Source organism: Miniopterus schreibersii (genome assembly GCF_964146895.1).
Source record: "Miniopterus schreibersii genome assembly, chromosome: 15".
NCBI lineage: Eukaryota > Metazoa > Chordata > Mammalia > Chiroptera > Miniopteridae > Miniopterus > Miniopterus schreibersii.
In genome coordinates, this window is record NC_138115.1 from 10,016,346 (window position 1) to 10,029,683 (window position 13,338).

The 13,338-nt window shown below is 50.3% G+C and overlaps 1 protein-coding gene across 4 annotated transcripts in view; it reads right to left on the reverse strand.

Annotated features, from left to right (window-relative positions):
• The window catches only part of PTPRG (protein tyrosine phosphatase receptor type G), a 640,558-nt gene that overhangs the window by 72,575 nt on the left and 554,645 nt on the right, over positions 1-13,338 (reverse strand). For 2 of the 4 annotated variants that reach the window (XM_081160462.1, XM_081160464.1), the window contains exon 13: positions 743-872. In XM_081160462.1, coding sequence (XP_081016588.1) covers positions 743-872 — 130 coding nt within the window. Of the gene's footprint in view, positions 1-742; positions 876-13,338 lie in introns of all 4 variants that reach the window. The other 2 variants (XM_081160461.1, XM_081160463.1) reach the window with 1 other exon arrangement.

The window sequence follows — 13,338 nt, forward strand, 5'->3', positions numbered from 1 at the left end:
CGCTGACGATGCCTGTTTGATAAAGGGCAGAACCCTTCTACATTTGTCTGAGAGGTGAAAGCAGCCAGGCCAACCAAGTGGGCTGCCTGCCTCACTCAGATAAAACTGACTGGGAGGGTAACTGAGAAAACACCGAACTTCCAAGCAGGAGCTGCCAGCAAGCAGGCTTCCTATGGGAAGCAGTGAGAACTGGTACAGGACAATGGTGATATAAGGATGGCTATCAGCTGCTTTTATCTTACATATATTAAATGCCATATAATATGCTAACTGTGTTCCTATCACTCGATTTTCAGCAATAAGCTATAGAAAAAATGAAGGTTGAAGAGTTCTTATGTGGATATAATAGTGAGGCACTGTCTCAGAGAAACTAGAAATGCTGTGACACTTATTAACTCATTTGGCAGGTTTAGACACTAAAGCTCAAAGTGCAACTGGGATTGTATCCAGCAAGTAGCAGGGCTGGGATGTGAACCTGGATCTCCCTGGTTCCCAATCATAAGCCCGTTGGGTACTTTCCCCCCAGAAGCACATGGTAAGTGCCTTGACCTCAACAGTGGCTCTACCTACCAGCTTCTTCCAGATACAAGCAGCTCTCCCAGGTGTTGACACAAGCAGCACTGCAGCTGCCTTACCTTTCAGAATAAAGGGGCTACGGGTTCTGCTCCCCGCAGGCCCCCCAGGGCAGCGTGCTTCCAGCAGACCCCCTCCCCTCCCCCCAGGCCCTGCCCAGCTCACTCACCTCCAGTAAACGAGCACAGCAATGAGGAGGATGAGGCACACGAAGGTCAAGGCTGACACCACAATCAGCGGGATGATCCACTCCATCCGTCCTGGAGAAGGGCGGCCTGCCATCCCAGAGGTGTTCTTTTCTGCTGCAGAGAGAGACCACGCCAGTTAGAGGACAGCCGGCAGAGAGGGGAGCCAGGGGACCCAGAGTCCTGCTCGGGTTAGGGTCTGGATGGCAGCCCAGCCCAGCAGGGCACCCACAGGGCTGCCATCAGCTCCCAGCACCCAGATCCCTGGAGATCCTGTTTCTCCTCAAATTGGGCCCTACAGCGTTTCCTCTGATTTCATTACCCCCACCCTCACCCTCCTAAAAGCTCTGAGGCAGCCGAAGACAGGACAGGACGCTCTGCCCCCGCACATGCCTGCCTCTGAGCAGCAGCCAGCCGACAGGGGAGCTGTGAACCGCTCAGGGTTCTCTCCGGCCACCACTGCCTCTTACCGGGGCAGCTCCTTCCCGTGTCTCAGGCCCGAGGATCTTCACAAGGCCCCGGAGCCTCAAGGGAGAACCTGCTCTCTTGTAGCCTGGGGTAGGTGCCTGGAAATCTCCAGGTGGCCCAAATCGAGCTCAGGTGTGGTGTGGTGAGGTGCGGTGAGGTGCGGTGTGGGAAAAGCACAGGTGAGCAGAGGCAATCATGGGAGGCAGGTGGTGAGAAAGCCAAGGGTAACTGTGACCGCAGGGAGAAGCCCTTGGAAAGATCCGAAGCTGGCGGCAGGCTGCTGTGCTCGGCGAGGATCCTCCTGCTCTGCAAAAATGAGGCCAGAGCTCTGCCAGCAAGTCCCTCTCCGGATGGACCCGAGGAAGGGCTAATCAGGCCGGTTTCCAAGAGAGAGAAGGTGGGCCAAGCAGAGAAGTGGCCCTGGGAGCAGATTTTAAAGAGGCAAGGCTGAGTAAGGAGGTGTGTCACAGAGCCGTTCACCGGTTCCCTGAAACATAGCTGGTCCTGGTCACCTTTGTTTCGTGCAGGGCCCTGGGGGACAGGCAGGGCCACATCTGTCCCAGGGAGGACAGGCAGACAAGGCAGGCAGGCAGGTACACCCCGATTAAGCCACAGCAGAAAACTTAATGGTTATACAGAGCATTCTCCACAGTGGCAGCCCTTCCTCGGGACCCTTAGCTGCACTGTTTGTTGTTAGACAGCTACCGGCAGACCTCGGAGGCATAACAGGTTCGGGTCCAGGTCACCACAATAAAGCGAGTATCACAATAAAGAGAGTCATAATCTTTCTGCAGGTGGTGGAGAGTCTTGCCTTCAATTTGTAAAAAGCATAACACCTGTGAAGTTCAATAAAGCAAATCACACAAAATAAGGCCTGTGTTGGCCAAGCCCTACTATGTGCCAGGCATGGTGCTAGGGGCTGGGGATCCTCCAGAAACACCCTATGCTAGGCAGGGGGAGGGGTATGAACCACTTAAAGGGGGAGAGGCAGACACAGGAACAAGTAATTAGAATAAAGGGAAGGGGGGAATGGCTGTCTTAGCGCAGGGATTCTGGAGGGAGTCACTCCGACAGCAGTTTGATCTCGACCTTGAATGCAAACTCCCTGACATTAGGGTGAGACCTGGGTGTGAGCCAGGCCAAGTGCAGGAAGGACGTGTTTGGGACAGAGAGCACTAAAGCGGTGGGAGATGAGAACAACGGGGAGGGGACCAAGCTGGAGAGTCAGAGGCCACATCAGCCAGGGCTTTGTTGGCTGAATTAAGAACAGGTTTTAGTCCCAAGGGCAATGGAAACTTCTGCAGGATTGCAAACCAAGGCAGACAAGGATCAGATTGCGTTCTCTCCCTTCACATAAAGCTTTGATAGCAAAGCTCTGGGGACTGGCCAGAGGAGTCAGTTGCAAATGAGAATAATTTGCAGGGCTCCATCAGGGGGCAGCCCAGCCAGGCAAGTACCTCAAAGACCTGCAGCTCCTGCTAATGGAAAATAGGGCAGGAGGGTTGACGAAATAGGCCAAGTGTCCAATGAGCTGAGAATCCACCCTGGGAGGCCCGTGTTCTAGAGGGACTCCCAGTGTCGTCTTTCTCTCCCCACCTCCTTACAGAAAGGGATTCCAGCCTGGGCTACTACAGGACAGACAGGAAGGGGAGGCGGCAGAGTGCAAACTCCACGTCCTGCTCATCTCACCACTGAGAAGGACTCTTGGCCAAAACAGTCCCTTTACATTGACATCTCTACACAGTCACTGGAAACAGCAGCTCCGTGGGATTTCTGCCACCCTAAACCAGTCCACAGTGGCCACTCCAGCATCTGGGCCTCAGAGGGGCTTTGGGAGGGTGAATGGCATATTACCTGGTCCCTGAAACCCCATGCATTGGTCATGTCTGTTCCTCTCCCAGAGAGTGAGGGTAAAGCCTCCATTAGAGTCTCAGAGTTTCAGCAGATAAGACTGAACTGTCGATGTGGACTAATCACTATGGGAGGAGAAACTGAAGGTCTGCAGAGGGTGAGGGTCTGGGTGAAGTCACAGCTAGCCTGGGGCAAGGCTAGGCTCAAACTCAGGTGTCACACCAAGTCAGTCGTCTTTCTGACACGCCCGGGTGCTTGTGTGAGAATTTGGGGGGGGTGAACATCATCTGAAATCCCACTCTGGACAGTCCCCAATGGTTTCTGTGGAGATCACAAGTCGACACCAACTTGCAGGGTGAGCGAGAGACCTGAGGAAGTCACTCCGACTGCCGTTTGATGACCTTGACTAAGAGCAGGCAGTGGGATCTGCCCGGGTCTTTTACAGAAAGGCCAGGCAGAAAGGTGAGTGCTACTGGATTACCATGTGGGGCACGACAGAGTCGGTTTCACTGTCAAATTCACAGTGTTGATTTTGTCTTCATGGTACCGGGACCCTAACGTCATTGTATCCCCACAGGCTCCTGTCCCTCCTGAGGACTTCCACTGCCTTCAGGGACAGCAAGGCCCTTGCCTTGTCCCGCTGCTGCCACCATTGTGTCCCAGCCACACCCAGACAACCAGTGACCATGCTGGGCCACAGTCCCGCCTCTTTGCCTTTGTCCCTGCCAATCCCACTGCCAGGAATGCCTTCCCCTTCCCGCCTCAGAAGCTCCTACTGCTCCCTCCATCTGGCTCAGGTGCTACCTTCTCTGTGGGGCCTCCCCAAGCCCCAGCCTACGGTACCTCTGAAGGGCAGAGTGAAGATCACAGGTTTGAATCCTGGTTCTGCCACTTTCTATGTGACCTTTAACCAATAAATTATATCAGTTTGGGCCTGGAGATCTTCACCTATACAATGGAATAAAAGAACCTACTTCATAGGCATGTGGGAAATTCAGTGAGAGTAGACTGCTCAGAGGTTAGCCTGGCACCAAGGCCATGGCTCAGTAAATACCATCATCATCATCACTTCTCTTAGTGCACACACCACACTCAATTGTCTTTTATTATCGTAAGGTCTCCAAATGGGTGGCTGACTTCCATCTGTAAGTGAAGACCTCTGTCTCCTAGTAGCTACACAACTTCAGGCAAGTTGCTTAACCTCTCTGTGCCTTGGTTCTTCCTCACTTGTAAATGGAGATAACAGCATCGCCTACTACATCTTAGGGTTGAGGGCATTGCATGAGTGAGTACATACAAAACACTCAGAATGCTGCCCAGCACGCAAGCCCCTGGTTAATGCCATCCACTGTGACTGTCATCACTGCACCACCCATAGCATTGCTAACCATCACCATCAGCAGCCTAGCACAGCACCGGTGCACGCAAGGCAATCACACAGGACCTCAGACCTGCTGGGCATTGAGCGCCGGGGCTGCAGGTGAGGAGACTTCTGCGAGGGGCCAGGACCTCAGAGTCTGTGCGCAGACTCAGCACAACACACTTGCCTCCTTCAGAAAAAGCGCCTGTCCTGCTGCCTGGCTCAATCTGTGGCCCAGCAGGCCCTCAGAGGGGGAGGTGTCATAAAAAGTAAACTACTGGAAACCACTAGGAACAGATAACAGCCGCCTGGGCTGGCTATGCTTTCTCTCTCCTCCTGAGCCCTCAGTCCCCAGACCAGAACACACTATAAACTTTGCAGTGCAACCACGGTCCTGCACTCCACAGTCAGGCAGACTTGACTACAGATTCCGGCTCAGGCCTTCTAGCTGTGTGTCTTTAGGTAAGTGACTGCCCGTCTCTGAGCCTCTGGTCTCCCCTCTATCAAGAGAGACAGATGATAAGCTCATCTCTCAGGGGACTTACAAGGATTAAATAAGATAATCCATTGGAAGCTGACTGTAGATTGTGGCTACATAATTTACAGGACCAGATGCAAAATCAAATCACTGTCCTCTTTTTAAAAAATTACTAGAGTTTCTAGATGGCAACAGGAGGAGAGCATGGAAGCAAGCGCAGGGCTCTGGGGCTGCACAGGTCGTGTGCGCACAAGGCCGCCCTGACCTGACCCAGAGGAGGTGCCAGAGAAAGTTCATTTCTCTTCCTTTCAGTGGAACCAAGCAAGTGCTGACAGGGTGATAAAACAGACGCTCCTGCCTGTGAGCAGCACCTTGCTTTCTCTTAGCTTCATTTGTAACCCAGCTGCTCCTGAAAGCTCCAGGAGTACCTGATGCCCAGTCACTGGAGGTTCCCTTCACTCTGGGAGGCCCCCAGTCCTGACACCAGAATGAGCTAATGCAGCCTCCTGTCTCCATCTCTGATTTATCCAGAGGGCTCGGCTTTCCCAGCACGATTAGCCCTCCGACTCCTGCTGCCGTGGGCTGTGTGGACTAGTAGCCCACAGATGTGTCTGGCTTGGTCCCCTCCCCTGCAATTATTACTAACTGTTAGTGGGCTGCCAACACTTAAAAAGCAATAGAGTTCACATAAAAATCAGCAGTGGAATCGAATCGCCTACCGGAAATGTTCAGGTTGCTAACAGGCCTGAGTTTCTGGGGCGGTAACATGAATGGGACCCAGCAGCACTCTTCACACAAGGTGTGTGTCACCAGTTCACCGCAGTCCTCACCGCTCCCCAGTGTCACACACCAGACCTGCTTCCCCACCCCCGACTCCAGCTGCCAGCTCACTCCAGCCAGTCTGACTTGGGGCCGCAGGGTGGCACTCAGACCAGGGAGTCGGCAGAACAACACAAACGTGGGTCTTTTCAAAAGGCCTCATAATCAAAAGCAAAAATCAAGGTCCTGAAGTCACAAACCTGGCTCAAGAAAAGAGGCCATTTCTGTATAACAAAGCTTTCCTAATTCAGTATTGATTTTCAAAGAGGTTTTACCTTTCAACCAATCAGAAACCAACCACGCTCTCACTGCATGGGTGTGACATGGGTATTGCCCTCGGTGAATTGGTGAATCGGGACGTTTCTCTTACTCTTCCCAGAGCTGCATCTTGCTGGTTTGCGTGTGAGGATGAAGTGGGAGGGGGTCACGAGGTCCACCCCGCGGCCCCCACAGAGGGAGAGGCAGATGAGAGGGCTGCTAGGTGGGGAGGTGGTCAGAAGACGCGAGGCCAGGGGGACCGGGAGCCTCAGAAGCGTCTTCCAAATGGAACTGGGAGCGAGGCGCCAGCTAACCCTCCGTGAGCCTGGGCGGGGGCGGTGGCAAGGTGCGATGACCACCCTCCTCCAGACACACAGCTTTTCTTCCCCCAGGTTTTATGTCAGAATCCAGCAGAATCTGAGTCAAGTGCCTCCATTCTGCCTTTTAAAAATTTTTAAAAAAAAGAAAAGAAAAACAGTTTTCAGTGGCATATGTCATCACTGAATTAATGCTGTTTGCCTTTTACTGGCTTGGCTCTCATCCCAGTAGAAGCAAATAAAAACGGAGTACAATGTACTATAAATGCTACAGGCGGCGGTGCGTCAGATGGACCCATCTGAAACGCTGCCCAGCCCGTGGCGAGGGCGCAGCTTCCGCTGCAGGACAGCCGCCCCGACGCTGTCAAGAGGAAAAGGAGCTTGGTGCCGGCAGGCCACTAGCTGGAGAGGAGAAAGCAGGGCTCTTTTCCTTTTTGAGACAGATCCAGAGGGACAATCTGCACACTCGTAGCTCTCTGGCCTGGTTTGATTGCAGGCAACTTGACTGCAATCCGAGTGAAAACCACCCATACCCATGAATTAAGGTGGCTGCTTTTTTAAAAAACTATGGTAAAAACACATCAAATTTTCCATTTTAACCATTTCTAAGAGTCCAGTTTAGAAAAGTATATTCACACTGTTGTGCAACCAATCTCCAGAATGTTTTAATCTGCAAAACTGAGTCTGTCTCCATAAACACCACCTGTCCCTGTCCCCCACTGCCACCACTCCACTTTCTTTCTGTGACTTTCACTGCTCTGGACATCTCAAATAAGTGGAATCATATATATTTGCCTTTTTGTGACTGGCTTATTTCACTTGGTGTAATTTCCTCAAGGTTCATCCACATTGTAGCATGTGCAAGAATGTTCTTTTTCAAGGTTGAATAATATTCCATTATACGTATAGACCATGTTGTGTTTGTCCATTCATGTCAGTGGACATCTGGGTTGTTTCTACCCCTTGGCTACTGCAAATAATGCTGCTAGGAGCATAAGTGTACGAATATCTCTTCAAGGCCCTGCTTTCAATTCTTGTGGGTATATACCCAGAAGTGAGACGGCTGGATCTTACGGTAGTTCTATTTTTAATTTTTTGAGGAACCACCAGTGTTTTCCATAGTGAATGCACCATTCTCCATTCCCACCAACAGTGCCCAAGGGTTCCAATTTTTCCACATCCTTGCCAACACTTATTTTGTTTTGCTGACTTTTGTTTTTTGATAGCAGCCCCTCAACAGGTGTGAAGTGAAAAGGCAGCTGCTTCTTTAAGGGACCATGAAATGTGTCTTTATCATTCTCGGGCCCTGACATTATCTAAACCATTGTTGCAGAAACACGATTGTCAGTTACATATACACACACCTTCCTGCAACGGGACACTGGTTCCGTGTCCCATTTCCTGTCTGAGCTGGATCAGAGCATCACATGTCCATTTCCATCGCCAGCGGCGTTCTTGCAAATACGGACACACTCTTGACTATTCACACAGACTCAAACGATCAAACCACAGTCTATCGTGTCTATTTCAACGAGGTGTTGGAAAACTGAGGGTGTTTGGTAAATTCCAAGCCCCACAAACAGGGCTGGACCTGACCTACCAAACCGCCACCGCAGACACTGAGGACACTGCCATTAGTAGGGATGGAAGCTGTGTGCATACTGCTATATGTCACACACACCGCCCCTGACACCCTGAACTCCTGACTACGACGACCCCCTGAAAACCTGCTTGCTCTCTACGTGTCCGGTTTCCCACATGATGAGATATATATAACCTGCCCTAGTTCAAAGATCACTCAGTAGGGACAGAATCTTCCAAGGTCGCAGATACTTTCTGGGAGGAAACTAAACCACACTGGCCCTGAGTGACCCCAAAGCCACTCCCAGCTGGTTCCTTCTGTCACTCCTAAGAAGCAGTCTCCTGACAAGCGAGCTGGCCAACAAAACCAGCCCAGCCGATACTGCTTCAGGCAGTCACCACCCCAGTTGGCTGGGATTTGTTTTAAACAAAGCAGGCTAGCTTCCCCGCCTGCAGTCCTCCAACGGAGGCTCACACTCCTGATTTCTGCCCTCTCTTCATGAACCTGCACTACTACTTGATTTTGTCCTTAAGTTAATACTGTTTTTCCCCCTCAAGTCAGCTTCTTCGAAAAGGAAACTTTCTGTTAATACTATGAATCAGGCTCTCAGCTACGGCCCCACCAACATTCTGGACCAGGAAATGAGTTTTGGGGACTGTCCCGTAGGGTACAGCAGTCCCCCCCAGGCATGGCCACCGAAACGCTTCCAGATGTTGCTACGGTCCTGGGGGGGAATCATGTAGGGTATACCAAAAAATGTACACATATACTTTGAATAATGATAAAGGCAGTGTTTATTAAAATCAATTTCATTTTCAAAATTGAGCTATCAGCTGTTAAAGTGCGTATACATTTTTTTGGAACACCCTGTAGATGGTTGAGAAACTCTGCCATTAATGGGAAAGTGGTGCCTTTTTTTTAAGGCACATATTCAACTATTCACTTAATAATTAATATTTCATCTGAAATCATCCCATGATGCCCACTCGGGGAATGAGCCTCAAAGCATGGGAAAGGAAGCAACGTGTGGGGTGGCCTCCCTTGAACTGCGGTCAGGGCCCGAGTCAGAGCCCTGCCTTGCCACAAGCTGTGTTGCCCAGGGCACGTTCCTTAACCTCCTGGGCCTCAGTTTCCTCGCTGGCCCAAGAGCAGCAATGGCAGCACAGCCCTCACGAGGCAATGAAGGGTAACTGACATCGCAGTTGGCTTTTAGCACAGGCAACCCCTGCCGGGAACAAATGTTAACTGGTGGTGGTGCTGTTTCCCATAATCAAAGGTCTCCAGCTAGCTTTGAGAGTCCCAAAGAGGTACCTCGGGGTTTGTCCAAAGGAGCGGAGGGGTGGGATGGAGCTCAGCCCCCTCCACTCCGGCTGAAAGCAGAACAGCAGCCCCAGGGCTCTGCCCAGCTCTGCTCAGTGTTAGCTCCTGAGCCAGAAAAAACCTTCCAGGGGCCATATCTGGCCTGGAGACTATAGTTGCTGACCTGAACTGGACCACTCCTTTAGCACCTGGCTCAGGGCGGACCCTGAGGAGGCTTTCAGGGAATGAGTGTTTACACAGGGGTTCTGAGCAGGATTCAGTCTGGGGGGGAAAAAGAGTTTCTTGATTTGTGAAGACAAGAAAGGAAACCCCTGGCACTAAGTGATGAGTTTGTAGACTATGCCCACTTGGAAATGCATTTGCCACGCATTCTGTACTGCACCCTACCCCAAGAACATTTTCCGCATCAAATGGATTCTCGGGGTGTCTCCATCACATTCAGGCTGTGGCTCCTGATGGAGGACAATGTTGGCTATCCATGCAGCACACATCCCACTGAGGGCTTCGCACTAAGTAGATGCTAACAAAAACACTTGGTGAGAGACAGAGTGACTGCATATAGGCCTCCAATCCATCTGATCAGCTTCCAGGGCAGGTGCAAGTATAGCAATCAATGCTATAGTACAGGCCAAGTACCAGTGGTTTCTACCTATCTGTTGGCACATATGAAGAGGAAAAAAAAAATTGTTTAAAAAATTTGAACTCCCTGAAAAATTGCAAGATTATGCTCAAAGACCTAGATTTCTGGCTCACTAGGCATTCTCACTGACTACAATCAGTTGGAACTGAGTGAGGTGGCCCTCTTTAGAAAGGACACCTGCTATCTAGTTTGCTACAGTCCTCACCACTCTCTAACGTCTAGCACCTGGTCCTCTCCTCTCACTGATACTACCTGCCTGGTTTCTGTAGGTGTCTGAGTTTGCCATTTCTTCAACAGAAAAATGCCTCTTTCTCTCCTTCCCTGTGAACGAATATACTAAAGCTTCTACTCCCAGGACTTAGAAAGATGTTATCAAACATCAAGAGAATTTAAACAAACCTCTTGGAGATCCTGGTAAAAACATAGTTTGTAACTTTAAATGTTAACAATTTTTCACAGATAGTAAATATTGACTGAAATAGTTTTTACTTAATGTGAAGAAAAAACAAATGTAGAAGAGATTTTTAAAAAATGTACATACAAAGTCTTTAAAATAAGTCACAACTAAGATAAAAATGATAGTGATTTCATTTAAAATGATAAAAATGATAGTGATTTCATTTAAAAAATAAATACCCAGCTGGTGGAGGTAAGACGAGGGAAAAGATGGGATGGATGGAAGCAAACTGAGTCCTTCTAGGGGATTTGAGGGTTTTATCCTCAAGTTACTCACATCCTTCACTGACAAGTAGGCACAGACATTTCTGCTTAAACTATGGGTCCGCTGGCAAATGACAGAGTGCCGGTCAAATCCGACCACTGTCTGTTTCTGTAAACAGTTTTGTTGGAACGCGATTGCATGTGCTCAGTTACGTGTTGGTTGGTTACTTCTGCTCCACATGGAGGAGCTGAGTATGTGCAACACAGACCTACGGCCCACGAACCTGAAAATGCTGTTGGCTGACTCTGGCTTAAGCAATCACTACCCCCTTCTCAAAGGTAAACTGCCTGGAATTCTAAAGCAAGGTCACCTTCCCCTTGGAAAGAAGCGAACCTGCCCACTGAAATGAAGGTGGTGAGGGAGACGCCCTGATCTGCAGTGTGGGGATGGAGCAGAGTTCTTGGATGTCACTTTTAATGCCAGCTCATTGGGGACCACTGTCTCCTCACGCTCTTTAATAACGTCCAGGATGACTGCAAAAAAAGACCTGCTAGCACCTGGTCCTCTCCTCTCACTGATACTACCTGCCTGGCTCCTCATAGCCATCTTGATTGTGTGGCCTTTGGACTCCTCCCTCCTTGTCATAGACAGCAAGGTGACTCCACTTATCTACACCTCCTCTGCACCAAGGGCTGTTATCACCCCCACTTTGCAGAGGACACTGAGTAAAGACTGGCCTTAGGATGCCGAGTGGGTAAGGGGCAGAGCCTTCTGGGTGATCTGCCAAGATCGCACTCTCAGATGCCTGACGTTTGAAGCTGGGGACCCACGTGCCCCACACCTGGGGTTGGGAGTCCCCAAGATTTACCATCTGTTTCTCTACTTTCTCTGGAATCTGGAACTGGACTCCAGCTGCAATGGCTCATTCCACTCATCTGGAACATGCCCCAGGTCCTGCCCAGTCCAGTCTCTCAAGGTGTAAACACTCCCAACCTAAGTTCTCAGCACTCATCTTTTTCGGGTGTGGGCAAAGCGGTGCTTAAGAGGAGCTGCCTGACCACTGCTTTGCCAGCCCTCAGCCCAGAGCCTGAGCTGCTCAAGCTCGAAGATCAATTCCAGAGCCACCACTTGTCTGGGGAGAACAACACTGGCCCAGCCATCATCACCATCAACTCCTAACTGGGACCTCTGTGTCCACGCTGGCCTCCCCTGTATAATCTCCAAACAGAGGCCTGAGTGACCTCCCCAAAAAGTTCATCAGATGAGTGAGTCTCCTACTGAAATCCATCACTGGTTTACCATCTGTTAGAATCGAATCCTCGGCATGGCTGACAAGCCCCTTCCCGCTCTGAGCTCTGCCCTTCTCTGAACCCATCCCATCCCCCTCCTCCTGGCTCTCTGGGCCACACTGGCCTTCTCACGGCTTCTTGACTGCTCCAAGTTAACCCCCGCTTTGGGGTCTCTGCATCTGCAGCTCCTAGAATGTTCCTACATGATCACCGCATGGGAGCTCCTCATCATTGGGTCTCTGCTCAAACATCATTCCTCCACCACTCGAGGCTTCGCGGTCACTGTGCCCCACTTAGCACTTACCAGTCTTTGAAGCAATGCATTTGTGTGCTGGAATACTCTCAAGCTCCCCACCAGCACATAAACCCCCGAAGAATGAAGGCCTGTTTTGATCTGTGCTCTATTCCCAATGCCTAGTTCAGTGCCTGGTACACACCGGGTAGTCCATAAATATTTCTGTAATATCTTCAAATCTAAGAAATTCACTGTTTTCACAGCAATTCCGAGAGGGAATGTCACTGTTCATGTAGGAATGGCTTCAGACAGCTTTGCCAGCGGCCTGAGAGTCCCTGCACTCACTTCCACAGACGGCTGCTCTGCACTCTCCCTAAAACCAGGACACACGGAGCAACACCCATGGGAAGCCCACACTCCGAAGCGAGTCCACACCAGCTCTCAGGAGCACGTAATTCAAAACATGAAAATTTATTCTAAGTTGTATCTTAACATACGAGATCTCAGCTTTAGATGAATTTTAATGTTTACAAGTGTAAAAGCAAATAAATATTTACCAGTTGCTTTTTTTTTTTTTTTGCACTTTTATAACTCCAAAACAGCTTAGACGCAAAAAATTGTTGTTAAACATCTTGTAGTTTGGCAAAAGGAAGAATTTCTTATTAAGAAAACTCCTCACAACAATAACAGCCCCCGATGCTCAGGGTTCCTCGCAGAAACCATCAGGATGGCTTAGTAACATCTGAACGTACGACAGAGCAAAACTGCCGCTGGCCAGGGTGCTGGCGGTCACATCTCACAGCGGAGGCCGGACCAGCCATGCCCTGGTCTCACCACCTATAAACCGGGGCTCTGGTGGAAGGCCCTATTTCTTGGGATGGGACCGTGGGCTCCTACAGCCCTCATGATGCAAGAGCCTCTCACCCTGTAGGTTTCCATGTCACTTCCCCAGAGTCCCTGCCCTCCTCACGACTCTCTTTGACAGCAGGCTGTCTACGTCCTTTATCACCATTTCATGGCCTCCAACTTCAGTGAGTTGGTTTTCTGGCTTGCCAGCTGACTTTCTTGCTTGCTTTCTAACATCTTGCCCCCGACTTCCTGGCGTGAGCTCGAGCTACCTGCCAGCACCTCTGTCTCCTGCTTATACCGTGAGCTTCCAGACGCGGGGCCAGGCTCCCCTGGGTTAGCACCCAGCCCAGTGCCTCACACCAAGAAATATAGGTGTTGAATAAGCGAACAAGGAATTAAATCTTAATAAATTTAATATCGAGGCCATCTTCACTCATTTACTCCATTGCGTGG